This window comes from Microtus pennsylvanicus, chromosome 11 (genome assembly GCF_037038515.1).
Source record: "Microtus pennsylvanicus isolate mMicPen1 chromosome 11, mMicPen1.hap1, whole genome shotgun sequence".
NCBI lineage: Eukaryota > Metazoa > Chordata > Mammalia > Rodentia > Cricetidae > Microtus > Microtus pennsylvanicus.
Genome location: NC_134589.1, coordinates 99,732,548 through 99,757,824, shown reverse-complemented (window position 1 = coordinate 99,757,824; position 25,277 = coordinate 99,732,548). Strand labels below are relative to the sequence as shown.

The window sequence follows — 25,277 nt, the reverse complement described above, 5'->3', positions numbered from 1 at the left end:
AAATTTCATTGAAAAATATTTGATTTGTCTTTAGATTTAGGGAGGAGGCAAGCACTATGGTTTCTAACATGTTTGGAATGTTAAATTGAGTATCAGATTTCTGTTTTAATTAATTAAACATTTCTCATACACTAGTGAGGGTTCAAGCACCCAGAAGCCAGAGGTGACGTCAGTGGCAGCTCCTCTCTCTTCACTGGGGATTCACACACATGGATTTTAGTCCATTTCACGCCTCTTCTCAGACGTGAGTGTGAACGAGGCCTGTTGGAGCACACCAACTGAGGCTGGAAGATCACAAGTTCTAGGACAGCCTAGGCTACGCAGCAAGACCCAGTTTCCAGATAAATACATGAGGTCAGTGGGAAAACTCAGAGGGTCAAGGTGCTTGCCACCAAGTCAGATGATCTGATCGTGACACCAGGTCACATGGTAGACAAGAGAACTGGCTCTGGCTAGGGTTCCTCTGATGTCTACATGTGCTGTAGCACACGCCACACACACACAGACGAATGTAAAATAAAAAAATGTAGAATCCAGATGAAGTTTTACCTTGTGTATGCCTTCACCTTCTTGGTTACTTCTCATGGATTTGTTACCAAATGAGCTTCATTGTCAGAAACTTTTTTGTGAAACGACAGTGTTGTAGTAATAGTGAGCGTGGCGGGGCTGCGTCCCCAACCCCCAGCCGCCTGCCCGGCTAGCTTATGCCCGAAATAATTACACAGACACTGTATTCTTTTAAACACTGCTTTGGCTCATTTCTACCTAGCATCTTCTAGGCTAACTCTCCCACCTGGACTAGCCCATTTCTTATCATCTGTGTAGCACCGGTCTTACCGGGAAGATTCTAGCCTAAGTCCATCCTGGGTCGGAGCTTCAGAGCTTCATCGCGTGTGTCTGCTCCCGAGAGGAGAGCTGTGGAGTCTGACCTCACTTCCTCTTCCTCCCAGCGTTCTGTTCTGTTTACTCCACCCACCTAAGGGTGGGCCTATCAAATGGGCCTAGCAGTTTCTTTATTGCTTAGCCAATGGGATCAACAGATTGATATCTGACACTCCCACATCACAGTGTGTTTTGTTTTTAAGTGTTTGAGGAATGGGAAGGGTTCCTGAAACATGTGCCCCTTCTGGAAGGTCAAGGTGTTCCACTCTTGGCTTTGCAGTGTAGCACAGCAGAGAATCAAGGTGTTCCAGTCCTGGCTTTGCAGTGTAGCGGGGCAGAGAATCAAGGTGTTCCAGTCCTGGCTTTGCAGTGTAGTGCGGCAGGGAAGCAGATGGAGACATTGCCCTTCATGGCTACAAGCAGGAGGCTGGAGCTGTGCACAGGAGGAGTTGAACAACTATGCAGAACTGTGTTAAACCTATTCAGTATCACTGAAATAATGTCTTTAAAAGGCATTTAGGGTGTGGCCCACTGTTAGAGTGCTTGCCTGGCAGGCATGAGGCCCTGGGTTCTGTTCCCACAAATCCACTCCCCTGGCACCCAAACAAACAAAACCAGTCACTGGGTGTGGTGATGGACCCCTGCAATCCCAACTTAGAAGGCTGAAGCAGAACCAGCCTGGACTACATACTAGGCTGTCTCCAACAACAAAAGTTAATGCTTATAACATATTGGCCGGGTGTGGTGACACACACCTGCAATCCCAGCAGGTGGGAGCTGGAAACAGGAGGACCCCAGGGACTTCCCATGTCAGGTGCACCAGGCAGTTCAGTGACAAAAAATAAACGGAGAGCAACTGAATAAACCTGATGTCGACCTCTGGTCTCCACACACCTGTGCATATGCTGGACACACAGGCAACAAGATACACACAAGATATACACACACACCTTCCACCCACTCCCCGAATAAACAGTCTTAATCCCATATATCCAAACTACCATTAACAAATATCAGTACTGAAAAGTACTGAGATTTTTTTTTTATTCTGTAAAATCTGGGATGGATTTTATACTTGGGGCATGGTTTAACATGGATGGGGGCCCAGTTATCAAAGCCTTAAAGCAAGTGGGGAGGAAATCAGTTGCCCTCAGTGTCTTCCAGAGGTGGATTTCCCCCACCAATATTCTGCTTTCCTGGAGAGAGGGTTTTGGTAAATGAATCCAGATATCCAGGGATGGGGCAACTCTTCCATACAGTCTGTAATGTGGAATCTTTGTAAGTCTAAGTGAAACGGGGTGAAACATGCTTCCCACTGTGAGGATGTGGGGTGTGTCCCGAGGGATCACACGGGCGGAGTGTGTGACGGCCAACAGTCGAGGCCTGGGGCTGTGGATGAAAGTGATACTCTGGAGGAGTCACTGTAGGAGGGCAACTGCAGGTGTGTCCTGGCTACAAGGGGCATGGACGGCACCTGGGAGGAGGAGGGAGGGACATGGATGGCACCTGGGAAGAGGTGGGACTGGTGGAATGGGGGAATAGGATGCTGATCTAGGAAGGGTTTGGGGCTCTCCTGGTGTCTCCAGCATCTTGAGGTAAAGGCTGGGAGGACCCTAGTTTGTGCTATATCTGATCATACTCAGCATGCCTTCTGTCTCAAGACGGCAATGTGTGTTATGATGGTAACATGTGTCATGTGTCAGCATGTCTTCTGTGTCATGGTGGCGACATAGGTCATGTGTCAGCATGTCTTCCTTGTGTCATGACGGTGACATAGGTCATGTGTCAGCATGTCTTCTGTGTCATGGTGGTAACATGTGTCATGTGTCAGCATGTCTTCTGTGTCATGATGGTAACATGTGTCATGTGTCGGCATGTCTTCTTCTGGGCCATAATAACATCTGTCTGATACAGTTCATTGGCATTTCTTGGTTGATCTGCCTACTCATGCACCCACCCACCCGTTCACCCTTCTACCCATCCATTTATCCATCCACCTTTCCATCTGTCCTTCAATCCTTCCTTACTTCCTCCTTTCTATCCATCTATCCATCCCTTTCATCTAGCCACTCTCCTAAATTTAGCATAGTTGTTTTAAGAAGTTTAAATTGTATTTATTTTGTGTGTACATACATGTTGACCTTGCACTCCATGGGACACATGTGAAGGTCAGATTACAATTTGCGAGAGCTGGGGTTTTTCCACCATCCCTTCTGGGTATTGAACTCAGGTCATATGTCCTTGGGGGCATATTCTCCCTCACTGAGCCCCTACTTACCCTCATTTGCAGGAGAGAGGTGACAAACCTGTGGAATGGGCTCAGCTTGTTGGAACTTGGTTCTTTTGCTGGCAAGCCATGAGTTAGCAAAAGGTCCCTGTAGTCTCAAGTCCTCTTTCTCTAAATGATGGCGGCTTTTGCTGGTTGCCAGGAAGATGGGATCGGTGGAATATATAATTTGATTGGAATTCGTTCTTTCTTTCATTCATTCATTCACCTTTCCATTCTCTACTGGGTGCCGAGTTCTTTTCCAGAAACTGAAAGCTATAAAGTTAACTAAATCAGAATAATTAAAAACAAGAGTTGTGGGCAAAGTGCTGAAGCAGAGAAGGGCAGGGAGGAACCTCCTCTAGGCAGAGGGGGGTTCTGTTCAGAGAACAGAAGGCATAGTGTTTAGACAGAATAGCTTGTATAGAGGCAGATCAACCGCCAGTGCGGCTACAGAGTGAAAGCCAGCGGGTGTGGCCAGAGGGTTGGTGGAGGCTGGCTTTGTGATTGAGATTTTATAATGAGAAGGGAGAATGGTCCTCCCTCCCTCTCTCCCCCACTTCCCTGTGAGTGCTGTGCATGCGCGTGCTGCGTGCGTGAGTGCGTAGGGTGTCATTCTCAGCCATCCATCTTGTTTTTTGAGTTACCTTTTTGCATTTGGCCTGAAGTTCACAAAGTAGGTTACACAGGCTGGCCACAAGCCCTGGACCCTGCTTCCCTCTCTCTGGGATCACTAGCATGCACTGCTGTGCTTGACTTTCTGTGTGGGTTCTGGGGTCCAGACTCCAGTATTCATACTTGCGTTTTACTGATGTGAACTCCCGGGGGCCGTGGGATAGGTAGAGGGCTCTCCTGGTGTCTAGGTAAGAGAAGGTGTAGCTTTGCTGGAGCCATGGTCCAGGAGCCAAGGCCCTGTGGATGGGTGGGCAGGTGGGTGGAGAGAAGGGTAGAGGGAGGAATGGAGGGAGGAAGACTAGTACTAGCTGATGGAATTGACAGAACTCAGTGATACAGCAGACTTGGGCTGTGGCAGATGAAAAAAGTAGAGATACACAGGCCCTCCTGGCCCACCTGCTTGAACCATTGGGGCATTGGAACTGGCGTCCAAGCTGGCAAAGGGCAGATTAGTCAAAGGCTAAGGAGCTGGAGAGTTCTCCTCACCCCTCTGTCTCATCCTCTCCCTCAGCAGGTGGGTGGCCCACGGGACGGGGTACCATCCACCCCTCTTCCTAACCTTGCCCTGGTTCTGACTGTGCTTTCAGAAGCTGCAGACTCACAGGCTGGGCAGGAGACATCCTATAAGGTGGCCTGCGAAGGTGCATCTCGCACGGACACTGAGTCGCACCTCTGACCAGGAGTCTTAGGCCACTGGGGCAACAGAGCAAGGGTGATGCAGAGCATGGAAGGGCTGCAAGGTGGGGTGAAGAACAGTCACGTGGGAGCTTTGGCTGTGCTCCCAGAAACCAGTGGGAGGACAGCCAAGCCACCCACACAGTGCGTTTCCAATAGCGAGTCATACTCTCCTTCTGCCTTGGGGTTCCCAGGTGGATAACTGCCTTTGGTCCTACACCCAAACAGTGTAGTGGGGATAGAACAGACCAAAAAAGTCTGGGAGCAAATTGATGAGAAAGAGAGAAGCATCCTGGGGACCTGAGGCTATGTCCAGTCCAGGCAAACAGCCCGTTCCTACTTCATATTTATCAGGGTAGTAGAGGAATAGCCAGGCTGCCAAGATTGGTTCATTTGTTTGTACTGCTTTAAAATGTGTGTGTGGTGTGTGTGTGTGTGTGTGCGCGCGCGCGCTAGAGGTGGTGCATGCGTGCTCATGTATTGAGATCAGAGGACAACTTCAGAAAATCAGTTCTTCCTTCCATCTTTGGGTCCCGAAGATAAACTCAGGTCATCAGGCTTCTTGGCAAGGGCCTTTGCCCTCTGAGCCACCTCACTGGCTGTTCATTGCTGAGGCTTGAATGTGGCATTTGCTAAGTTTGTTAATCACTTTGAATCTCAGATCCATTTTCTGTAAAATGGTGGAGGTGAGGAATACCTGCTTGAGGAATGTGTGGCTGGGAGATGCTTCAGTCAGTAAAATGCTTACCAAGCAAGCATGAGCACCCAAGTCCAATGCCGGAATCCACATAAAAGCACCCGGGTATAGTGGCTCACACTTGCCATGCCTGCGTCCTGCTGAGTAGCCAGAGCAGCTGAATCAAGGAGCTCCAGGTCTTGCAGGCTTGTCCAACATGTGCCCAAGGACAGCTGGGATGCAGCACAATTCCAAACTGCAAACTTACTTAGAACATTTTGAGATAAATTTTTTTGCAACTTGGTGTGTGTGCAACTTGACTCTGTAGTTTAGAAGTCTGAACTTTGTAAATGACAAATGACAAAATATTGGCACCCCTGTAAGATTAATGGTATCATGCAAGCTGTTGTATTTTGGTTTAGTTATTTTACTGTGGTAAAATAGACACAACATGAAGTTGTCTATATTAACGGGTTCGCTGGAACGGATTACTTTTGCACTGTCCATTTCTAGAATGTTCTCAGAACCTTAAACAGGAGCTCCAATCACTAACTTCCTGAATCCTTCCCTGACCCCACTCTTCTTCTGAGTCTAGGGACTTTCCTACTTCTGGTGGTTCATGAAGTGTGATCAGCTGGTGCTTCATCTAAGTGTGATCAGCTGGTTGACAAGCTCTTTTTTCTGGCTCCTTCCACTGATTAGGATGTGTTCAGAGCTTACCTATATCCTAACATGCACCAGAACCTCATTCCATCTTAACAATGTCTTCTGGCAAGTTTTTAAAATGGCTCAGTTGGTAAAGCGCTTGATGCACAAACACAGGGACCTGAGTTCAAGTTCCCAGCACTGCCTGGGAAAGCTGGGCTGGTGGCGCACACCCGTGATCCCAGCTCCATGGATGTGGAGAAGAGAGGATTCCGCTCCGGCAGCTTGTCTTGTCCAGTTGCTGAGTTCCAGATTCAGTGAGCTATTCTGTCTCCGAAAACAAGGTAAAGAGTGATAAAGGAAGAAGCCTGACATCAGCCTCTGGCCAGCACACACACACACACACACACACACACACACACACGAACACCCCCTCCACCACACACATACCTCCTGAGTTCTGAGTGCCACACCTGAAGAATAAATACTGTTTAAAATTCCTTTTTATTTCTCCCAGTTGAGTTCATGACTTTGTCATTCTAGGCAGTCAACCACTGAACTACATCCCCAGCCCAACATTTAAAATTACTTTTCCCCCCAGGTACTATGTAGCCTAGGCTGGTCTGGAACTCAAATGTTGCTTGGGTGGCCCTTGAACCCACATCTTCCCGCCTTAGTCACACCCCGCCCCACCCCAGGGCTAGGATTACAGGCTTGAACCATGCTCTCAACTTTACACGGGTGCTGGGATCACAGGAAACACCACTCTACCTGATTGAAAGCCTTACTTTTTGTTGGAATAAACAAGTATACCACCACTCCTGGTGATTCCAGGCCATCCAGCTACATTTGTCTTTGGTGAATGTTTGTATATATTTATAAGTGGTTATATTCTGGTTTTGTAATTATCCCTCTACAATGGCAGTTGACAATGTCACTTAAACTCATGTCATTGGCAGAATCTTTATTAATCTGTTTCTGTGTGGGTGTACATGTGGAGGCTGGGGAACAACTTGTAGGAAGCTGGTTCTTGCCTTCTGCCATGTAGGTTCCAGGGATCGAATTCTGGTCATCAGTTTTGGCTGCAAGCATCATTTCTTTTAACCACTCCATCCCTACATGTTTTAGTTTGTAGATTCCTGATATAGGAATCCTTCTATCAGACTTTAATATCTTCCTGGGCAAAATGAGAACAAACACAGCAGGGCGCATCTGGCTGTTTCTATTACTTAGGACGTGTCCTGGGTCTCTACCACTCAGGATCCAGAACCTTCTCTTTGAGGAAAGGATCTTTAGCGTCCAATATCAGGGAGCATTGAGAGTCCGTCAACTCACGGCATTTTGTGCTTCAGCTTCAAGGCTTCCAGGTGACATCTGTTCTGGGGCCCCAGGTGAAAATTCAGAAGGAGTCGGAGAGTTTGAGGTAAGACCTGGCCTGTTCACGTGTGAGCCCATAAACCCTTCCCACAACTAACAGGCTTTGGACACACTGAGCCAGACCAGAAAACCCAAGAAGGGGGAACTCATGCTGAAGAGATGTCACTTTGGAGTGATGGTCAAATAAGGGTTTATCTTGACAAGTTTTGTTTGAGAACACAGGGTTTTATTGTAGCCCAGGTTGGCCTTGAACTCCTGATGAGTGCTGGGATCACAACTGTGTTCATGTTTCGACTCTGTCAAGTAATCAGGCTAGATCGCCAATGAAACATTAAGAATTTTCATGATGTAGGAGCCTCTAGTGACTCCAAATAACATCACCAGATGGCTTCTTGTTTGATGGGGGGACTTCCCACTACTGCCTGCCATGTACCTGAAGCAGGTAGAGAGTTCCTACCTGCTGTTACCCAATGGCACTGCCCTTGTGTAGGTTCTGGATGGCTGTGACCTCTGTTCCCTCTGAGATCAGCTGGTCTCCCTTCCCCCATTGTCTGGGAGGTAAAAGGCAAAGTCCTGCCTGCCCCCAAGCTGAGCTGACCTTTTGTGACCCAGCCAAGCCTGGAACTCTGCCTTAGGCTGGTTTCCCAGGGCTCCCTGACGTGGGGGCTCAGAGCAGCCAGCCTGAAGACGGCCCCATCTGACAGATTCCTCTTCCTTTTTATTGCAAATTCATTTGTTAAAAAAAATAAAGCCTTTGTCCAGGAATACAGGGACAGGGGGTGGGAGATACTGCCCAGGGGCAGATGGATCCCCTGAAAGGCTAAGGGCTGTCTCCTCTAAGGGGCCTATTGTCCCCCACTCCTCATCAGAAATGCTAAGTCAGGGGCCCTGGGGGTTGTCACTTCCCTGGGACCAAACTGACACTTTATTCTGAGGAAGTACAATTAGCATTTCTCTAAGCCCCGGGTCTGAGATCCCAGGCCCTGCCTTAGCACCCTCACCCCTGATACCAACTGAAGAAGGGGACAGGGGCCTCCCTGGGCTTGCTGGCTTGGGGTGTGGTCATTCCTCTTTGTCCTGGATCATCTTGGTCTCCTGTATTCACACAGGGATGCAGGATTTAGCACCCCTCCTCTCTTCTCCCCTACCTTCCGGGGACCAGGCATTGACCAGTTGTCCTACCAGGTGAGAGCAGGGTCCAGAGACACTGGCTGTCCTGCTCCTGCTCCCCACCCCTGGCTGTGTGCACGGGCTCAGTCCTGCTCCCGCTCCCCACCCCTGGCTGTGTGCACGGGCTCTGTCCTGCTCCCGCTCTCCACCCCTGGCTGTGTGCACGGGCTCTGTCCTGCTCCCGCTCTCCACCCCTGGCTGTGTGCACGGGCTCTGTCCTGCTCCTGCTCCCCACCCCTGGCTGTGTGCACGGGCTCAGTCCTGCTCCCGCTCCCCACCCCTGGCTGTGTGCACAGGCTCTGTCCTGCTCCTGCTCCCCACCCCTGGCTGTGTGCACGGGCTCAGTCCCGCTCCCCACCCCTGGCTGTGTGCACGGGCTCAGTCCTGCTCCCGCTCCCCACCCCTGGCTGTGTGCACAGGCTCTGTCCTGCTCCTGCTCCCCACCCCTGGCTGTGTGCACGGGCTCAGTCCCGCTCCCCACCCCTGGCTGTGTGCACGGGCTCTGTCCTGCTCCTGCTCCCCACCCCTGGCTGTGTGCATGGGCTCTGTCCTGCTCCTGCTCCCCACCCCTGGCTGTGTGCACGGGCTCAGTCCTGCTCCCGCTCCCCACCCCTGGCTGTGTGCACAGGCTCTGTCCTGCTCCTGCTCCCCACCCCTGGCTGTGTGCACGGGCTCAGTCCCGCTCCCCACCCCTGGCTGTGTGCACGGGCTCAGTCCTGCTCCTGCTCCCCACCCCTGGCTGTGTGGCAGCGCATTCCTGGTTGCTAGTCTGAATGATTGTGACCTGGAGTTTGAGGGTAAAAGGCAGAACTCCTAGCTCACAAGCTAGCTAGCCTTGGTCGCCTGTCCTGATACAAAACTTTCAAACCGAGTAATTGTGAGAAGCAGGGAGAGGCAACCTAATCAATGCAGCAGCTGGGAAGAGCAGGTGCAGAAGCCCTTGGAGGAGCATCACCTGCTGGCTCACTCTGCAGCTTCCTATAAGGTTCAGGCCCTTCTGAGTAGGATGCTGGCACTGGCAGTGGCCTGGGCCCTCCCACACCAATCCTCAATCAAGACAGTCTTTCAGGCCAGTCTGATCTGGGCACTTGTTCAATTGCTCCCACTTCCCAAGTGACCCTAAGTTACATCAAGAAAAAAAAAAAACCTGACAGGACACCCGCTGCCCGGTACAGATAAGTGGGCAGTCCATAGTGAAGGAGTCCAACAGGACAGATCAAGCTTTGATTCTGTGTCTGGTTACCTACGGGTCCAAGTCTGGAGTCAGTGCTTAGCGTGAACACTGTTTTTCCAAGGCCTGTTTCACAGTGACAGATCTCAAGGCAATTCCCACAGTTCTGAGGCCTGTGACCCTGGAATCAGCCGTCTGGGTCTAGATCTTGGCCTCTGCTTAGCTCCATGCTGTCCTGTCTACACTGAAGTGGGGGGGGGGGAGGGCAGGCAGTGAGCAACCCCTGGGGACCCTGTGTGGCAGGAGACTTTGTTTCTGCTGCAGTCAACTTCATAGCTGAAATAGTGGACATAGGCGGGTGACAGAAGAAACAGCATATGCATTTGTATTCAGTAGCCACATGGGCCCAGAGCACTGAAGTCTGGGCAGAGGCTGCAGGTGTTTAGGAAGAGCAAATGGGCCTGCAGAAGAAGGTGGGTACCAAGTAGTACAAGTCTGCCATCCCAGCTACTAGAGAGGCTGAGGCAGGAAGGTTGCTAGTTCAAGGTCAGCCTGTGCTGTGCAGTTAAAACTCTCTATTAAAAACAGAAAAGCTAGAGAGAAGGTTCGTCAGGTAAGAGCGTTTGCTGCTTCTCCAGAAAACTCAGGATCGGTTCCTAGCAAGCACAAGTGACTTAGAACTGTCCTGATTCCAAGCGCAGGAGATCTGAAGCCCTGCTGGCTTCTGTGGACGCTAAGCACACACAGTGCACGTATACGGAGGCAGGCAAAGCAGTCATATATAGCCAACTAAAAAGTAAATCTCTTAATCCCAGATCTGTGAGTTCACGGTCAGCCTGTTCTACAGAGCAACTTCCAGGACAGGCTCCAGAGCAAAACAGAGAAACCATATCTTGAAAAACCAAAAAGAAAACGAAAAGAAGGAAGGAAGGAAGGAAGGAAGGAAGGAAGGAAGGAAGGAAGGAAAAGAAAAGGGGAGGGGAGGGAAGGAGATAGGAGGAAATGAGGCATGAAGGGAGGGAGGAAGGGTGGGAGGAAGGAATGGAGGAAGAAAGGAAGGAAGGAGACCATAAGGGAGGGGAAGGGAGGAGAAGAAGGAAGAAATGGAGGGAGAGAGGGAGGGAGGGAGGGAAGGAGGGAGGGAGGGAGGGAGGGAGGGAGGGAGGGAGGGAGGGAAGAAGGAAGGGCAAAGGGTGATGCTTGAAAGACCCTCGACGAGGACCTCTTTTCGGGAGGAGACCTCCCCAATGCCAAGGAACAAGCCGAGACCACACGGATGCAAATCGCAAGAGGTTTATTGAGTAGACACAGGTACCTGTGGGCAGCAAGTCTTTCAGAGGACTTGCGCACCTGCCAACTGGAGGGTGGGCTTTTTATAGGGAAGAGTAAAAAGCAAGTTTACAGAAGCAAAAGCGTGGTTATCGGGCTACCAGAATGAGGCGGGGGCATGAATGGTTTCCTCTCTCAGCATGGGTGTCAGCAAGAAGCAAGTTTACAGAAGCAAAAGCGTGGTTATCGGAATGCGGCGGGGGACATGAATGGTTTCCTCTCTCAGCATGGATGCCTGGCAACAATCATCCTGTTCCTATCTTATAGCTAACCTGCTTTGTTGACATATCCTGCTCTCTCAAGCACATGGGATGTTCTTATGGGAGCAGGCTGGCTGCTGATCCGGAGAATTTTTTTTAAAAGCAAACAGGACGTTCCCCCCGGGAGCATGCTAGCTACGGGTTTTGAGGAGGGAGCCTGTAGGGTCTTTCAATGCTGTAGTTCTATGACTGAATGTTTGCTCAGCATGAGTGGTACCTTGGGCCCGGGCCACAGTAACACAACCCCCTACACCCCAGCTACAACAAAATGTGGGGCTGGGCTGGGAATGTAGCTCAGTTGTGTTCGCCTAGCACGCATCAAGTTCAGGATTCAGTCCCCAGCACAGATAAGGCAGGTGTAGTGACAGGGCCGGGGGTACAGGCTGTAAGATTAGGAGGTTCACGGTCATCCTTGGCTACAGAGCATGTTTGAGACAAGCGTGGTGTATGATGCTCTGAAAATGGGGAGATACGGTTTGGGACAAAGTCTGTCTTTCCCCTGTGCTGGAGTTGCTGTTCTCGGTAGGTGACGCTACAGTGAGGACTGATAACATTCGGGCTCCTCTGGACACCTCACCAGGGTTCAGTGAAAGCTTGTCAGATGTGAGCGGATTTCTAGTGCTGGTCTGGGTGTCCTTTGGGGTGACAGACTCTGGGTTCAGTAGAAAGTTTGAGAGTGCAGACAGCTCTCCAGAGCCTCCCTCTTTTAGATGAACTCAGCTGCCCGTGGATTTTGTCCCCATACTGACAATTCCAGAGACGCCCTGGAGCAGAGAGAAGTGGGATTTCCTACGGGGAGATCTGCAGAATGGAGACACTGCGGCCCATGTGACCCCTCATTCCTCCTTCCACAGTGTTGCTCTGGGCCGCAAACCTCTTGTCTTCATCTTCAGTGCCGGCCAGTGTCCACTTGTGTCCCCACCGCTCTGAGCCACGCTGGGCCTTGTGCAGAGCTGTTCAGGGTCCATGACTCCAAGACTTTCGAGGAGGTGAGGCCAGAAGGGAAGGCCAGGGGGATGGAGGTGGTGCGGGGGCTAACTGCTCTATTGGGCATCCCAGAGAGACATCCTGGGCCGGCGTCCCACCACATACCAGAGCCGAGAGGATCAGCTCAAGAGCAAGGTGCTCCCTGCACACTCAGCCCCTGGCTGGGATGGTCAGTGTACACACCCCACAGTTTCCTTCCCTCTGTCTTCCTCCTCCCCTCCTCCTCTTTCCCTTCTTCCTCCCTCAGTCGCATCTGCCTCCCAAGTGCTGGGACAGAAGGCTTGCGCCACAGTGCCTGCCTCCGTCCTCCTTCACTTTCCTTCCTGCCCACTTCGGCTTCCTTCTTCCCTTCTCCTCTCACCCAATCATCACCCCTCTCCCTTCCTCCTCCACATCTTCTTGCAATGACAGAGGTGTGCTCTGGACAATGGCTACCTGAATAGGGAGAAAGGGTTGCATTCACACCAACCTTTACTCCAGAGAGTCCTGGCCCCTAGGGGGCCGAGAGGCCAGGAGCTTTTCCCTCCTGTGTGCTGGGTTACAGACTCGAGCGCTGTGTTTGGTTTATCCTGTGCCAGGGTGTTGTACCCAGGGCCTGGTGCCTACTAGGCCAGCAGTTCCCAAACTGAGCCACGTCCCCAGGCCTCACAGAGAAAGATCACCTTTGGTGTGCACTGTTGGGGCTGATCCAGTGTACCCCATCTGACAGACGGGTGCTTAAGTTACTTCCTGTATTTGCTGGCAGCGCTGCATATCCCCCACCTGCTGACCTACCCATGCCTGGTAATGGGTATCAGGGTAATACCATAATATCTGCTATGACTTTGTACCTGCCTCTCTAACTGCATGGCTGGGGCATGCTGAAGGACTCATTTGTAGAATTCGAGGGACAGCTCCCAGGCCCCTCTGACTCTAAGGGTCTTGCTGTCCCAGACACAGACTACAGAGATTGAGTCGCAGCAGCCTCAAGTAGGAAGAAAAACTGTCCAGAGCCATAGTGGCCTCGGCAGCTGCGCTAGTGAGGAAGCTGTGTGTGGCTCAGCCCACCAGCTTTGAGGTAAGTTTTTCCAGCCCCAGGGCAGACTCAGAGCCTGAGCAGCTTCCGCATAATCTCCCCTTCTTGCCCAGCTTCACCAACACACCCAAGCATTCGCTCTGTGCTAAGGACCTCCTCCTCCATGTTATCTAATTCAACCCTCAGGAAAGTTCTTGTCTCTGTGCCCATTGTACATGTGAGGAAACTGGCTTGCAGAATTTAGGGACTCTCCTCACAGCCACCTAGCCAGGAAGTAGCAGAGCTGGGCGGTTCACCTAGGCAGTCTGTTTCCACATTTGCCGTGGGGGAGGGGCGCCTTTTTCATTGTGGTATACAGAAGCAGCACTCCTGGTCTCCACCAGCTGGATGCCAGCATCTTCCCTGCCTGTAGCCATGACAACCAGATTGCTATCTCTTGGGTACACGGTTGTCCAAGCTGAGAACTATTGCACTGTTCTTATCTCACTTGTGAAGCTACAGGACAGACCAGCTCCTCCTGTCCAGCCCCAGAGCACTCCGTGACCCCAGGCTGTCCATTAAGCGGGTCCCATGACTTGAGGCAAGGTGCGCTATGGGCCTGGGTCTCCCTGAGGCAGACAGCCGTGCCTGCGTCAGAGGGTCCCATTTTCCCTAGGAGGTCCCTTGGGCCAAAAGATAAGTTGTTAGGCTTCCCAGGGGCGCACTAGCCCACAGCCACAGATCCCCAGCCCCCTTGGGAGGACCAAACCCTCCCTGTGTTGCCAGGAGACTACAAAGTCTTAGCCCCGTGCTAAGGGAAGTGGCCCCAGACCAAATTTGTTTTCAGTCCTGAAACAAAGCCAGGACGTGGTGGTCCATAGAGCACAAACTCCCGGTGTGTGTGTGGGGGGGGGCAGGTGTTGATGACGGAGGGGCAGCGGGGGGAATGGCCGGGTCAGAGCTTTCACCCGGGTGCCAGGGGACAGGGATATGCCTGTTGGGGTGGCTGAGAGAGGAGCAGATACACGTGTTCTGAAAGAGAACTCAAGCTATGCACATTTATTAAATGCTATAGAGACAAGTGGGTTTGTTTGTTTGTTTTTTTCTTTCTTCTTTTTGGTGGAGCTACAGACAGAACCCAGGATCCCACACATGCTACGTAAGCACACCAACACAGAGTTACACGTCAGCCAAATGCCCCAGAGACTGATACATAACACAGGCTTATTTATATGCTGGTGGTGGCTGCGGATAGTTAGGTGTTCCTAAAGCCTGCAGCAAGGCTTCAGAGAGGGAGAATCAGAGCCAGGATTTTGTGGTCTCCAGATAACATGGTGGGTGACAGAGAGGCTCTGTGGCCACCAGAGTGAGGGCCAGCCTAGCAGTGGTAGTCAGTCTGCTTGTGAGTAGCACCAGTGGAAGTGAAGACAGGGTGAGATCGGAGAAGGCCCATCCCACAAAGGCTCCCTACATTCTGGGGTGGACACACTGGCCTCAAGGAGCCTGCTTTGTGCTCTCTGTGTTTTTGAGACAGGGTTTCATTCTGTAGCCCAGGCTGTCTGGGACTTATGATGACCCCATCTGTGCCTTCCATGTGCTGAGAGTACAGCATCTGCCACCGTGCTGGGTATATCCTGTGCTTTTCTGAGACCAAGTTGGGCTCGGTGGCAGTCATGCAGTGAAGCCTCCCTCAAGGTGGGGCCTCATCTCTGCCTTGGCAGGCCTATGCTGAGCAGGCAGCAGGGTGGGCCTAGCAGGACTCCTTTGGGCTTGCTTCTCTCATGGCCTCGGGCTTAGGTTGCTGCAGAGACCTGGGACTAAAGGAAGGCTGAGATGGGAGGAATGAAGTCAGCTTCCCCCAAACTAAGCAGCTGGAAGAATCAGGGGTACGCTTTGGAGGCAGCCCTTTGTCTGCTGGAGTGTTTGGACCCTGCGTGACTGGCCGTCAGGTGACCATGTTTTCCTGCCATCACTGTTGATAAGAAGAAGTTCAAGGGCTGCAGACACAGCTCAGAGGGTTTGTCTTGTATGCCCAAGGCCTTGTGGTCCATCTCAGTACTGTGGAAAATAAAATAAAACCAAATTCCAGAAAGCACAACATGTACACAAAAGCCAGTGTGCCAGAAAAGTAAGCACAGAGGTGCACCTGAGAGGCTGAAGAAGGAGGGTGGTAAGTGTGAGGCCAGCCAGGGCTGAAGAGTTAGGCTGAATCCAAGGAAACAAAGAAAGTAACACAGGGCGTGATGGCACAGGCCTTTGTTCAAGTGCAGAAGCAGGTGGGCCTCTGAATCCGAGGTCAGCATTGTCTCTCTGTGTAGGAGTTCCAGGCCAGACTCCACAAAGTAAAAATTAAGAAACAAACAAGTAATATAATAACAAATTTACAAATTGGAGATTATTCCTTACTAAATATTTGAACTAGCTTTTTTTGGTGGCCGTCACTGGATTGCAGCTGTCAAAATGAAGTTCAATCCCTTTGTAACTTTTGACCAAAACAAGAACCACAAGGGGCATTCCATGGACCTTCTCACCATCAGAGGAAGATCGCGCCTTCCCCTCTCTCCTCAGAGCAGAGACGGAATTGTGAAAGGATGTTCTCCACTCTCCTCAGAGCAGAGACAGAAGTGCGAACTCGGGCTGTCTGAGGACACGACAAAGGCCAGCAGGTTAGCAAAGTGGTCTAGGTGCAAAGAAGAAATACACATTCACATTGAACGGGTGCAGCGAGAAAAGGCTAATGGCAAGCACTACTGTCCATCTGGGCCTCCACCCCAGCAATGGTGGGGCTGTTGCCAGGCTAAAGCTAGATAAAGTCTGATGTGTATTCCTGTTATGTGATGTGGGCCAACCTCTATGAACCATTCTAAAAAAATACACATGGATGCATGTCTGGATATGTGCTGGTATGGGTTTGTATATGTATGGGTGTGTGTTTGCATGTGTGCAGGTATGTGTTTGCATGTGTGGGCGTGTGTTTGCATGTGTGCAGGTGTGTGTTTGCATGTGTGCAGGTGTGTGTTTGCATATGTGTGGGTGCAGGTTTGCGTGTGTGCAAGTGTGGGTTTGCATATTATGAGTGTGTGTTTGCATGTGTGCAGGTGTGGGCCTGCATGTGTGTGGGTTTGCATGTGTGCAGGGGCAGGTTTACATGTATTTGGGTGTGTGTTTGCCTATGTGCATGTATGTGTTTGCATGTGTGTGGGTATGTGTTTGCATGTGTGCAGGTGTGGGCTTGCATGTTTATGGGTTTGCATGAGTGTGGATATGTGTTTGCATGTGTGCGGGTGTGGGTTTGCATGTGTGCGGGTGTGGGTTTGCATGTGTGCAAGTGCATGTTCATAGAGGCAACCAGAACTCACAGATGCAGGCTAATCTGAAGAGCTAGCTTGCTCTGAGAATCCTCTTTCTCTTCCTGGCGAGTGCTGCACTGACAGGTGAACCTCACTCCCACCAGGGTTGATGTGGGGCTGGCTCCGCTTTCTGAGATGGGTTTTTGGTATGGGAACTGAGGATGAACCTATCTTTTAACTCAGGTTTGTGGTGAGAAATGACATGCTGTGTGTAAAGCAATTCTAGGGCCCCTGTAGAGCTGGAGAGATAGCTTAGTGGTTAGGAGCACCGACTATCTTTGCAGAAGACCTGAATTCAGTTCCCAGAACCTGCACGGGGTGGTTCACAACTAGTTCTAGTTCCAGAGGATCTTCTGGTCACCACATATGACATGCACAGACACCGGCACACTCACATGCACATAATTTAAAAAATCAGAGTGACTGTTTTTATAAACAAATTTATTTGGGAGTGCTACAATTGGGAATCCCTATGAAACTAGTCGACAGTTCCCATCAATGAGCAGAAGCATCACTCCCCTCTCAGGTTCCCTGGCAGGCAGCAGCTAGTCCACATTGGGAATCTTGCTCTGTCTGCATCCTCATTTGCCTGGGGGTAGAGGTGCCTCTGAGGGATCCTCATCCCACTCCCCCAGGCTAGGAACAGATGGGGGCACCGGCAGCCAGCAATCAGTGGCTGGTGCTAGCCAGCCAGAGTCCCCCGGAATTTCAGGAGGACCCCAACACTGATGAGGGTGACTGTATCTCTGAGCCTCGGCAGCTTTTTGGATGTGGTTGCCTATTCAGGGGTGTCCAGGGAGCACCCAACCCCTTAACCCTGACCCTTGACCCCACAGTTGGTTCCACAGGCTGTGTTGGTTCTGTTCATGAGTACCATCCAAGCGTACCTGCACTAAGTGGGCCTGGGCAAGGCTGCCTAGCTGAAAATAACCTTGCCTGTCCTCCCTCCCTTTTCTCTTTCCCCCTTCCCCTTCCCTCAAGCATCTGATCTTTGCATGGTGTGATTGCTGTGGCATAGACATGGATCTTTACCAGCGTGGGCTGAGTTTTGCTCTCTGTACGGCAGGGTGGGACTGTGCTGCAGGTCAGGAGAGAGCATGAGGAGAGCCTGGCAGCGCAGCTGCTGGGGTCTTGGTCAAGGCCGTGACAAACAGCTTTTCTTTCTCCTTTAAGGTAGCGTGAATGCTGTCTGGCGTTTCTCTGTATCTCTCATTTTAAAAATTTAGTTTACCATCGTGTAAATTTTTAGTTTTAAAAAATTATCTGACTGTTCTTGTGCAGGTGAAGCACACGTGTGGATGCTGGAGGACAGCTCTGGACAGTTCCCTCCTTCCACCCTGGGGTCCAGGAATCAGTTCACTTGCCAGGCCTGCGGGTAGGTGTCTTCTCCCACTGCCACCTCTGCAGCCTCTTCTGCACCCAGCCCTACTTACTCACCACAGCGAGGCAACATGGAGGCCCCTTTGATTGTGACAAAAAAACAAGCAAGCAAACAGAATCCCAGAATGCTTTAGGGCTATATATATATAATTTGTTCATTTTCACAGAAGGCACACCCTGAGATGCAAGTACCAGGATTCACTACCCTGAGATGCACTCACGCATGCATATACATACACACAGAGGCATTTTTGCACATACATACAGAGACATTTGCATGCACACGTTCATACACAAACACCTTTACATGCACTTGTACCTTGCATCTCTTATGGACCACGGCAGAACAGAGGCCGCCACGCTCTTTCCCCATTCTGTCAGCACTGGGTGGTCTCAGGCTAACATTTGCATGCAGGGCCCAGGATGTGTTTCATTTTTTCAGGACTGAGCCCAGAGCTGTTTTGAGAACCAACAAGAGCTGAACCTGGGAGCCCAGCCCCAGGATTAAGGTAGGGCTTTATCCCTACAGGCTGCGCAATGTGAGGCAGGTCGTTAACCTCCCTGTGATAAGAGAGCACATGGGAGAGGGTGATAGCAAGGGGCTGGTGTGCAGCGCAGGGCATGAGGTGGAGTCTGGCTGCGTGTGCTGCAAGGCACATTGGGGGCGGGAGCCCGTGAGTAGATTCATAGGCAGCTTTCAAGACGCTGGATAGACTAAGATAGTCCGAGAATCAAGAGACTCAAGCTTGCATTTAGAGAAATTACATCGAAACCTTCTGACAGAACCAGTGGACAGGTTGTCTTCATGGCACCCTGAGCTGATTCCAGCCCCCAGCCCAGGCCTCTTAATCCTGCATGGGTGCCTCTCTGGGTCCACAGGGACTCTGGTCTGCATTTGTGGAGCCATGGTCTCTGAAACAGGACTTCTCCCTGGTACAGCTCCCCTGGCGGGGGTGCAGCAGTTTGTCTAGGTCACTGACTCATGAGATCCACTTGGTGCAGAGAGAACTTGGGCTCATTTCTTTCCCAGGTGAGAGAGTAGGAGCTGTTCTGCCACGTGTGAGGTGGCCTGATGCTGTGGCCAGGGTTTTCCACTCAACTGTCTAGGGACCCTTACCTTGCTCACTCCAGCTGGCAGCTTGGATCAGTCATTCATCCCGGAGCTACTGGTGCAGGGTGAGATCAGGTAACTGTCATGGGCTGTCTTACCCACGAGAGGCCATCTAGCAGGGCTGCTGGTCTTGGATCATGACAGCAGCACCCTCCTACCTCCCTAGCTGCTGTTCTTGCTGTTGCCTTGCTTCATCTCTTTTGAAAGAGCATCTGACAATGTGGTCTAGGCTGGTTTTGAACCCCTGCCTTGCCTGACTCAGCCTCCCTACTGCGACAACTACAGGCACCACATCCAGCAGTGACAGTTTCACTAATATTTTTTCTGATGTTGGACATCAAGGACCTTGCACATGTTATACTGGTGCTATGCCACAGAGCTACACCCCTAGACCTCCCATTATGACACCCCCAAATGCTCTAAACATTAACATCAATGTTCCTACCCCCCTTTAGGCCTGAGAGTGTAGATCTCTACCCTGGGTACAGCAGGGACTCCTGGGGCCTCTCTAGAAACAAATCCCTGGAGTCCCTTATCCACAGCAGGAGGTTGGGAAGTGCAGGGCTGACTAGGGTTGAGGGGGGCAGAGGGGGACAGAGGGTCTTTGTATGCCTTCTTGGCGGGAGTGGGCTGTCTGCATCCCTAGCCACTGCTGCCGTCTCCAGGAGCCAGCCCAGGTGCCTTCCTTGGCATCTCAGCTCTGGCACACACCTCTGTGCCACTCTGGAAGGCACTGCCAACAGCTACCTGGAGTTGGCTCCCTTGTGAAGATTCTGGACGAGGCTTTGGGTGTGAATGGCAGCTTCCCAGAGCCTGTGAACGCTGGTCAAGTGAGCGTAGCTAGTGTCTCAAGACTAGATTCAGGTCCTACCTGGCAGGTCATCCTTGGACAGGTGGGTGGGGCGGGGGCCCCTTCTGGCCTCACAGTCCACCCCACTGCCTTGATTCTGCAGCCTCAGCTTGTGCTGAAGGCCATGGAGTGCTGGTCTGGCCGCAGCAGGTCTCACCCCTGTTGAGCACCTGTGCATTTCTGAGGGGCGTCTCTGCGGAGATCGGGCTGGTGGCTATCCAGGCCTTCTGGAGGATCCCTTGCTCTGCAGATTTGAGTTTTTGTGTTTTTAACTCTGGCTGTAGTTGGGCAATGGGTGGACTTGATCTAGGCTCTCGATTCACCTCTTCCTTTGAAATCATTACATGTTTACTGAGCAGCTCGCGTGTGCTGGGTGCCTGCCTAGGCGGCAGTATGAGCAGGTAGTTTGCCTCTGTCCTCTAGAACTGTGTTTAGTGTGGGAAGCTATCATTCACCAAATAAACCCACAAATAAGTGTGTAATTTCTAATACTGCCACGTGATCCAGACACACAAGTACCAACACTGGCAGACTCTGTGGACCACCTCCTGGCCTGCTATCTTGCTTTTGTAAATAAAACTTTATCGGTACACAGATTGCTATGGGCTATCTGTGGCTACACTGGTGCTCCAACTGCTGAATGGAATCTTTGCAAGAGAAGTTGCTAGACCCAAGATAGTTATTGTCTGTGTTGTTACAGGGAAAGGTTGCCTGCCTGTCTGTCACTCAGTCAGTGTCGGGTCCTTACCCATAGACCACTGAGCTCTGCACGGTCTGGTTCTGACCGGATAGCATATGTTAGCCTCATCTACTCCTTTTCTTCCAGATGTCCTCAGGCCCAAGTCTGTAACTGTATGTAGAGCCTTACAGGGAGAGAAGATGGCTGGGTGACGGCGCAGTTAGTAAAGTGCCCACTGCACAAGCATGGAGACCCGAGTTTCAGCCCTAGCACCACACAGAAGCTGGGCATGGTGGGCCATGCCTGCAATCCCAACTCGGGGAGGGGGCAAAGATGGGAGAATCCATGGAGTCCAACTGAACTGCTGAGCTCCAGGCTCCGTGGAGACCTCAAATAAACAATATGTAAATCTTTTTAAAAATAAGCTGAAGAAACTGGAGAAATGGCTCTGCTGCCCTGCAGGGGACCTGGGCTTAGTTCCAGGTACCAATGCAGTGTCTCACCACCTCCTGCCACTCCAGTTCCAGGGAGTCTGGCCACCACGCTGCAATAAACTCATGCAAGGAAACACACAGAAATAAAATTTAAAAAAATCTTTTAAAAAGTAAGGCAGATAGGGCTGGAGAGAGGTTTCAGAAGTTAGGAGCACTTGTTGCTCTTGCTGAAGACATGGTAGCTCACAACTATCTGTCACTCCAGTTCCAGGAGGTCCAATACCTTTCTCTGATCTCCACAGGCACCAAGTATGCACACAAGCAGGCAAAATACTCATACAGATAAAACAAAGTTTAAAACTAAGGTGGAAACTGATTGAGAAAAGGGACTCAATGTTGATCTCTGGCATTTAAACATGCGTGCATGTATGTCCACACATTATATACATAAATTAATATAAGCAAATACACGTAAATAAAATAAGATCATAAAAAATAAGGTGGAGAGAGGCTATAGAGATATACAGATGACCCAGAAATTAAGAGTATTTGTTGTTCTTGCGAAAGACCTGGGTAGTGGCTCCACTGCCTCTCACAGTAGGGCCACAGGTTACAGTGTACTGGGAAAGTTGCCTATGGTGTGTGTGCATGCGCGCACACACACATACACACAGTCCTCCTCACTCAGACATCTTCACTGCTCTAGAACCTGAGTGTCGGGTGCATGGGGACTGGGTCAGTCATATTCATGATGTCATCTGTTCCACCTGATACACCCTACAAATGGGTGACCAGATGGCTACACCAACAGGGAAGTCGGAAGGGGTTGATGGAGAGTCACAGAATCTGGAGGTGGCTTCTTGAGGACTGGGCCTAGGAGCACTAAGACATTTATATTTCATATTTATGTTGTTTTGTAAATAAATCTTTATTGGAATGAATCCATGTATGTCTGTTATATATTGGTATGTATTGAAACTGACCAGGCTCTGGATCACGCAGGTGACAGTGTGCTGGGGAAATTGCTTATGGTAGAGACATGAAGGAAGCTAGTGGGGCCACAGTGTCACCTGTAGGAACAAGGGCACTGGGGGTGGGGGAGAGCTGCTGAATGATGGATATCTTTCCCAAGCCAGAGGTCAGGGCTTTCTCACCTGTACCAAGCTCCCGAGGAGGACATAGAGCTCCTTATCAATGCCTTCCTGACTCTGATGAGGTGCCCCAGTGAGGTGTTTGCCCAGGTGCGGCACACACAGTCAACAAAGCAGTCCACCCAGGGTGATAGGGCAGTGTGGGGTGTTATGGATGGGGCTGTTCCACGTGTCTCTTGGGGTAGGGCAGTGTGGTTATGAGTTCCCTCACCCTCTACTTCCCAAGTCATACTAGACAATTGGCCCATTGTTTTCCCTCCACATGGCAGCTCCAGCCCTCATCCTGCCCATGAATAACTAGAGAAAAGTCCCTTCTCTCAGGTCCTCAGTTTTCTTGAGCTGAGGTCTGCTCACTCTGGCCAGATTCACAGCAGTTCTGTGCAGAGACACCCAGGGCCAGCCTGCTCCGAAGAAGGGAGAACTGCCAAGACAGAGATGGTGGCTGTAAAGCTCGGGTCCCTCTGGAGATCAGTGAGCTCCCTTTAAATCAGGGGACACTGAACAAGGTTCATGAACTTACGTGTGAATATGAAAGATAAGTTCAGCTGACAAATCAAAATCACAAACCCAGTAGCAACTGGCTAGTTATGATGATGCACGTCTGTAATTCTAGCACTAGAGGTCATGAGGCAGAAGAATCATGAGTTCCAAGCCAGCTTGAACCCTGGCTCCAAAGAATAAAGCCTGGGGTTGGGGTGGAGCTGGGGTGGCATTGGGGTGGAGCTGGGGTGGCATTGGGGCCGGGCTGGGGCGCAGTGGTAAACCACTTGCCTAATGTATGAAAGGCCTGGCCTGTCACCTGGGTACCCTGTCCCTTTAAGAAACAAACTCCACGCACTCCCAACCCCCCTCTAGCCTGTGAGCTCTCTCTCTTCCCTTCCCTCTTCCCTTTTCCTTCATAACCCACTAAATAAACTCTATACCTCTCTCTCTGCATGGCATATCTGTCTGTCTCTCACCTGCTGCAGTCTCCTGCCAAGGTGATCCCCTGAGGCCTGGGGGACCCACTGCTGCCCCATTGAGGCCTCTGAAGACCTGCTGCAGGTCCCTCGTGGGACTGCCACTTCTTGTGGGACCAGTTCCCCACCACCATATCTTTACAAAGAATAACAGTCTCCACTGAGGGCCAGAAGCTGTTTCTGGTTTTGAGCCATTAGTACCAATAACCCAAAGTGACCTGTTTACACGTCTGCCTGAGGTGACTTGATGTTTTCCTGAAGCTAAATTACCTATGCAAATGGTGTATTCATTTGAAGTAGATGCAGGGCCAGGGAAATGGTTCAGTCGCAGAACACTTGCCTTGTAGGTACAATGAGGCCTTTGGCTTCGTCTTCCACACTGAAAAACAAAACAAAACAGCAAACCAGTGACATGTTCCAAATGACCTTCTATGGTCATCAGAAGATGTAGCCCTGTGTCAGGCTTGGGAATGAGGAAGCAGATGATGCAGGGACTTTGTCTGGAGTCATAGCCTGCTAAGCTTCCAAGGGATCAGCCAGGGGCTGTAGGTACCAGGCTGTCTGCTGCCCAGTGGGATAAATAGGTGCCCTGCCCCCCAAAGTCAGCCCTGTTCCATGGCCAGATGTTTGAGGAGCTTCTAGCTGTGCCTTCTGGGAGTTAACATTATTTATGCCAGGGTTTCCACTGGGCAATATTCCATGTTCTCCCTACTCACTGTAAATGGAGTTTCTGTCCTGCCCAGTCTGCTGCTGTTCAGTCTCAACAAAACACACAGAAGCTTATAGTAATTACAAACTGGTTGGCCTATTAACTCAGGCTTATTATTAACTAGCTCTTACAACTTAAATTAACTCATAATTCTTGTCTATGTTTAGCCATGTGGCTTGGTACCTTTTCTCAGTGCAGCATTCTCATCTTGCTTCCTCTGTGTCTGACTGATGACTAACTCTCTGCCTTTCCTCTTCCCAGAATTCTCTTACTCTGGTCACCTCACCTGTACTTCCTGCCTGGTTACTGGTCAATCAGCATTTTATTTAAACCAATATGAGTGGCAAATCTTCACAGTGTACAAGAGCATTTCCCGCAGCAGCTCACACACCCATTTCACCTTACCCCTCATGACCATGGCAGGGTCTCCATCATGGACCACACATCACCTCCTTGTCTGCTCTGAGATAATTAAACTCTCTGGTTCAGTCTCTGACCTTGACTGACCTTTGTCAATAGCCCCTCGAGAAATGTTGCTTCATTTCACAGATGAGGAAGCTCAGAGCTAGAGTGAGCATCTCCAATGCACTTAGAAGTAATAGAAGTAAGGCCTGGGGGAGACTCAGCCAGTAAAGTGCCTGCTGAATAAATGCGAGGGCCTGACTTGATCTCCAGAGCCCACATACAGAGGGTATGTTAGCATCCATTTGCAATCCGGTGCTGGGGGGCAGGACACGGTGGATCTCTCAAGTTCACTCGCTGGCTAGCCAGCCTAGACGAGTCAGCAAGCTCCAGAGAAAAGCAAGAAACCTTGCCCCAAAACAATGTGTGTGGTGCCCAAGAAACATCTGCAGCTGTCCTCCAGCCTCCACATACATGCACATACATGTATACAGGTATGTTTTCAAAGGCTCTGGGTAGAATGAGAATTGGAAATACAGCTTGATATCCCCATTTCACAGGTGAAGCACAGAGAGGCTGTAGCACCATCTTGAGGTAACACAGCTTACATTCATAGAACTGAGCTGGGGTTCAGACTTGGGTCTGACTTTCAAGCCAAGTGAAGCCAAGGTGCCCACTTCATTTTTTTTCTTTTGCCCTCAGGGAAACTCCCTAGAATTCCACATCCAGGCTGGGTCCTACTCCTGTTAACTTCAGACTGCGGGGTCCTGAGCAGCCCTGACATGGGGTGTGGCCTGCCGGAGCTGAATCAGAGCATCTTGGCCAGTGGCTAACTGTGTGTCTGTGGCTGCCCCTCTGTCCCAGTGGGCTCCTTTGTGTGGAGCCACAGCTTACAGCTGCTGGAGACGGATGACCCCCTGAAACGTGACCTTTGGGAGTCCCTCCCCAAGGACATCCTTGTCAACCTGGAAACACTCATCTTATTCTGATGTCACCTTCCTTTCAAGTACGGCTCACCGGGGGCCACAAGGCCTGGGGACCCCCGAGCTCCAATCTCCAAGAACACAGGGCCTAAGGAAACTCTTTCCTTTGCCCGGGTGACACAGAGCATGTTCACCTGGGGCCACAAGGCCTGGGGACCCCCG

General features: G+C 50.9%; 1 protein-coding gene across 1 annotated transcript in view; it reads left to right on the top strand.

Moving 5' to 3' along the window:
• The first annotated feature begins 5,175 nt into the window (after positions 1-5,175).
• The window catches only part of LOC142831655 (uncharacterized), a 109,378-nt gene continuing 89,276 nt past the window's right edge, over positions 5,176-25,277 (top strand). The window contains 16 exon segments of the mRNA XM_075941857.1: positions 5,176-5,184; positions 7,172-7,242; positions 8,306-8,381; positions 8,995-9,163; positions 11,884-12,028; positions 12,030-12,071; positions 13,104-13,299; positions 17,098-17,292; positions 17,391-17,450; positions 19,595-19,655; positions 19,658-19,678; positions 19,681-19,835; positions 19,838-20,062; positions 22,048-22,189; positions 24,997-25,090; positions 25,092-25,138. Coding sequence (XP_075797972.1) covers positions 5,176-5,184; positions 7,172-7,242; positions 8,306-8,381; positions 8,995-9,163; positions 11,884-12,028; positions 12,030-12,071; positions 13,104-13,299; positions 17,098-17,292; positions 17,391-17,450; positions 19,595-19,655; positions 19,658-19,678; positions 19,681-19,835; positions 19,838-20,062; positions 22,048-22,189; positions 24,997-25,090; positions 25,092-25,138 — 1,708 coding nt within the window.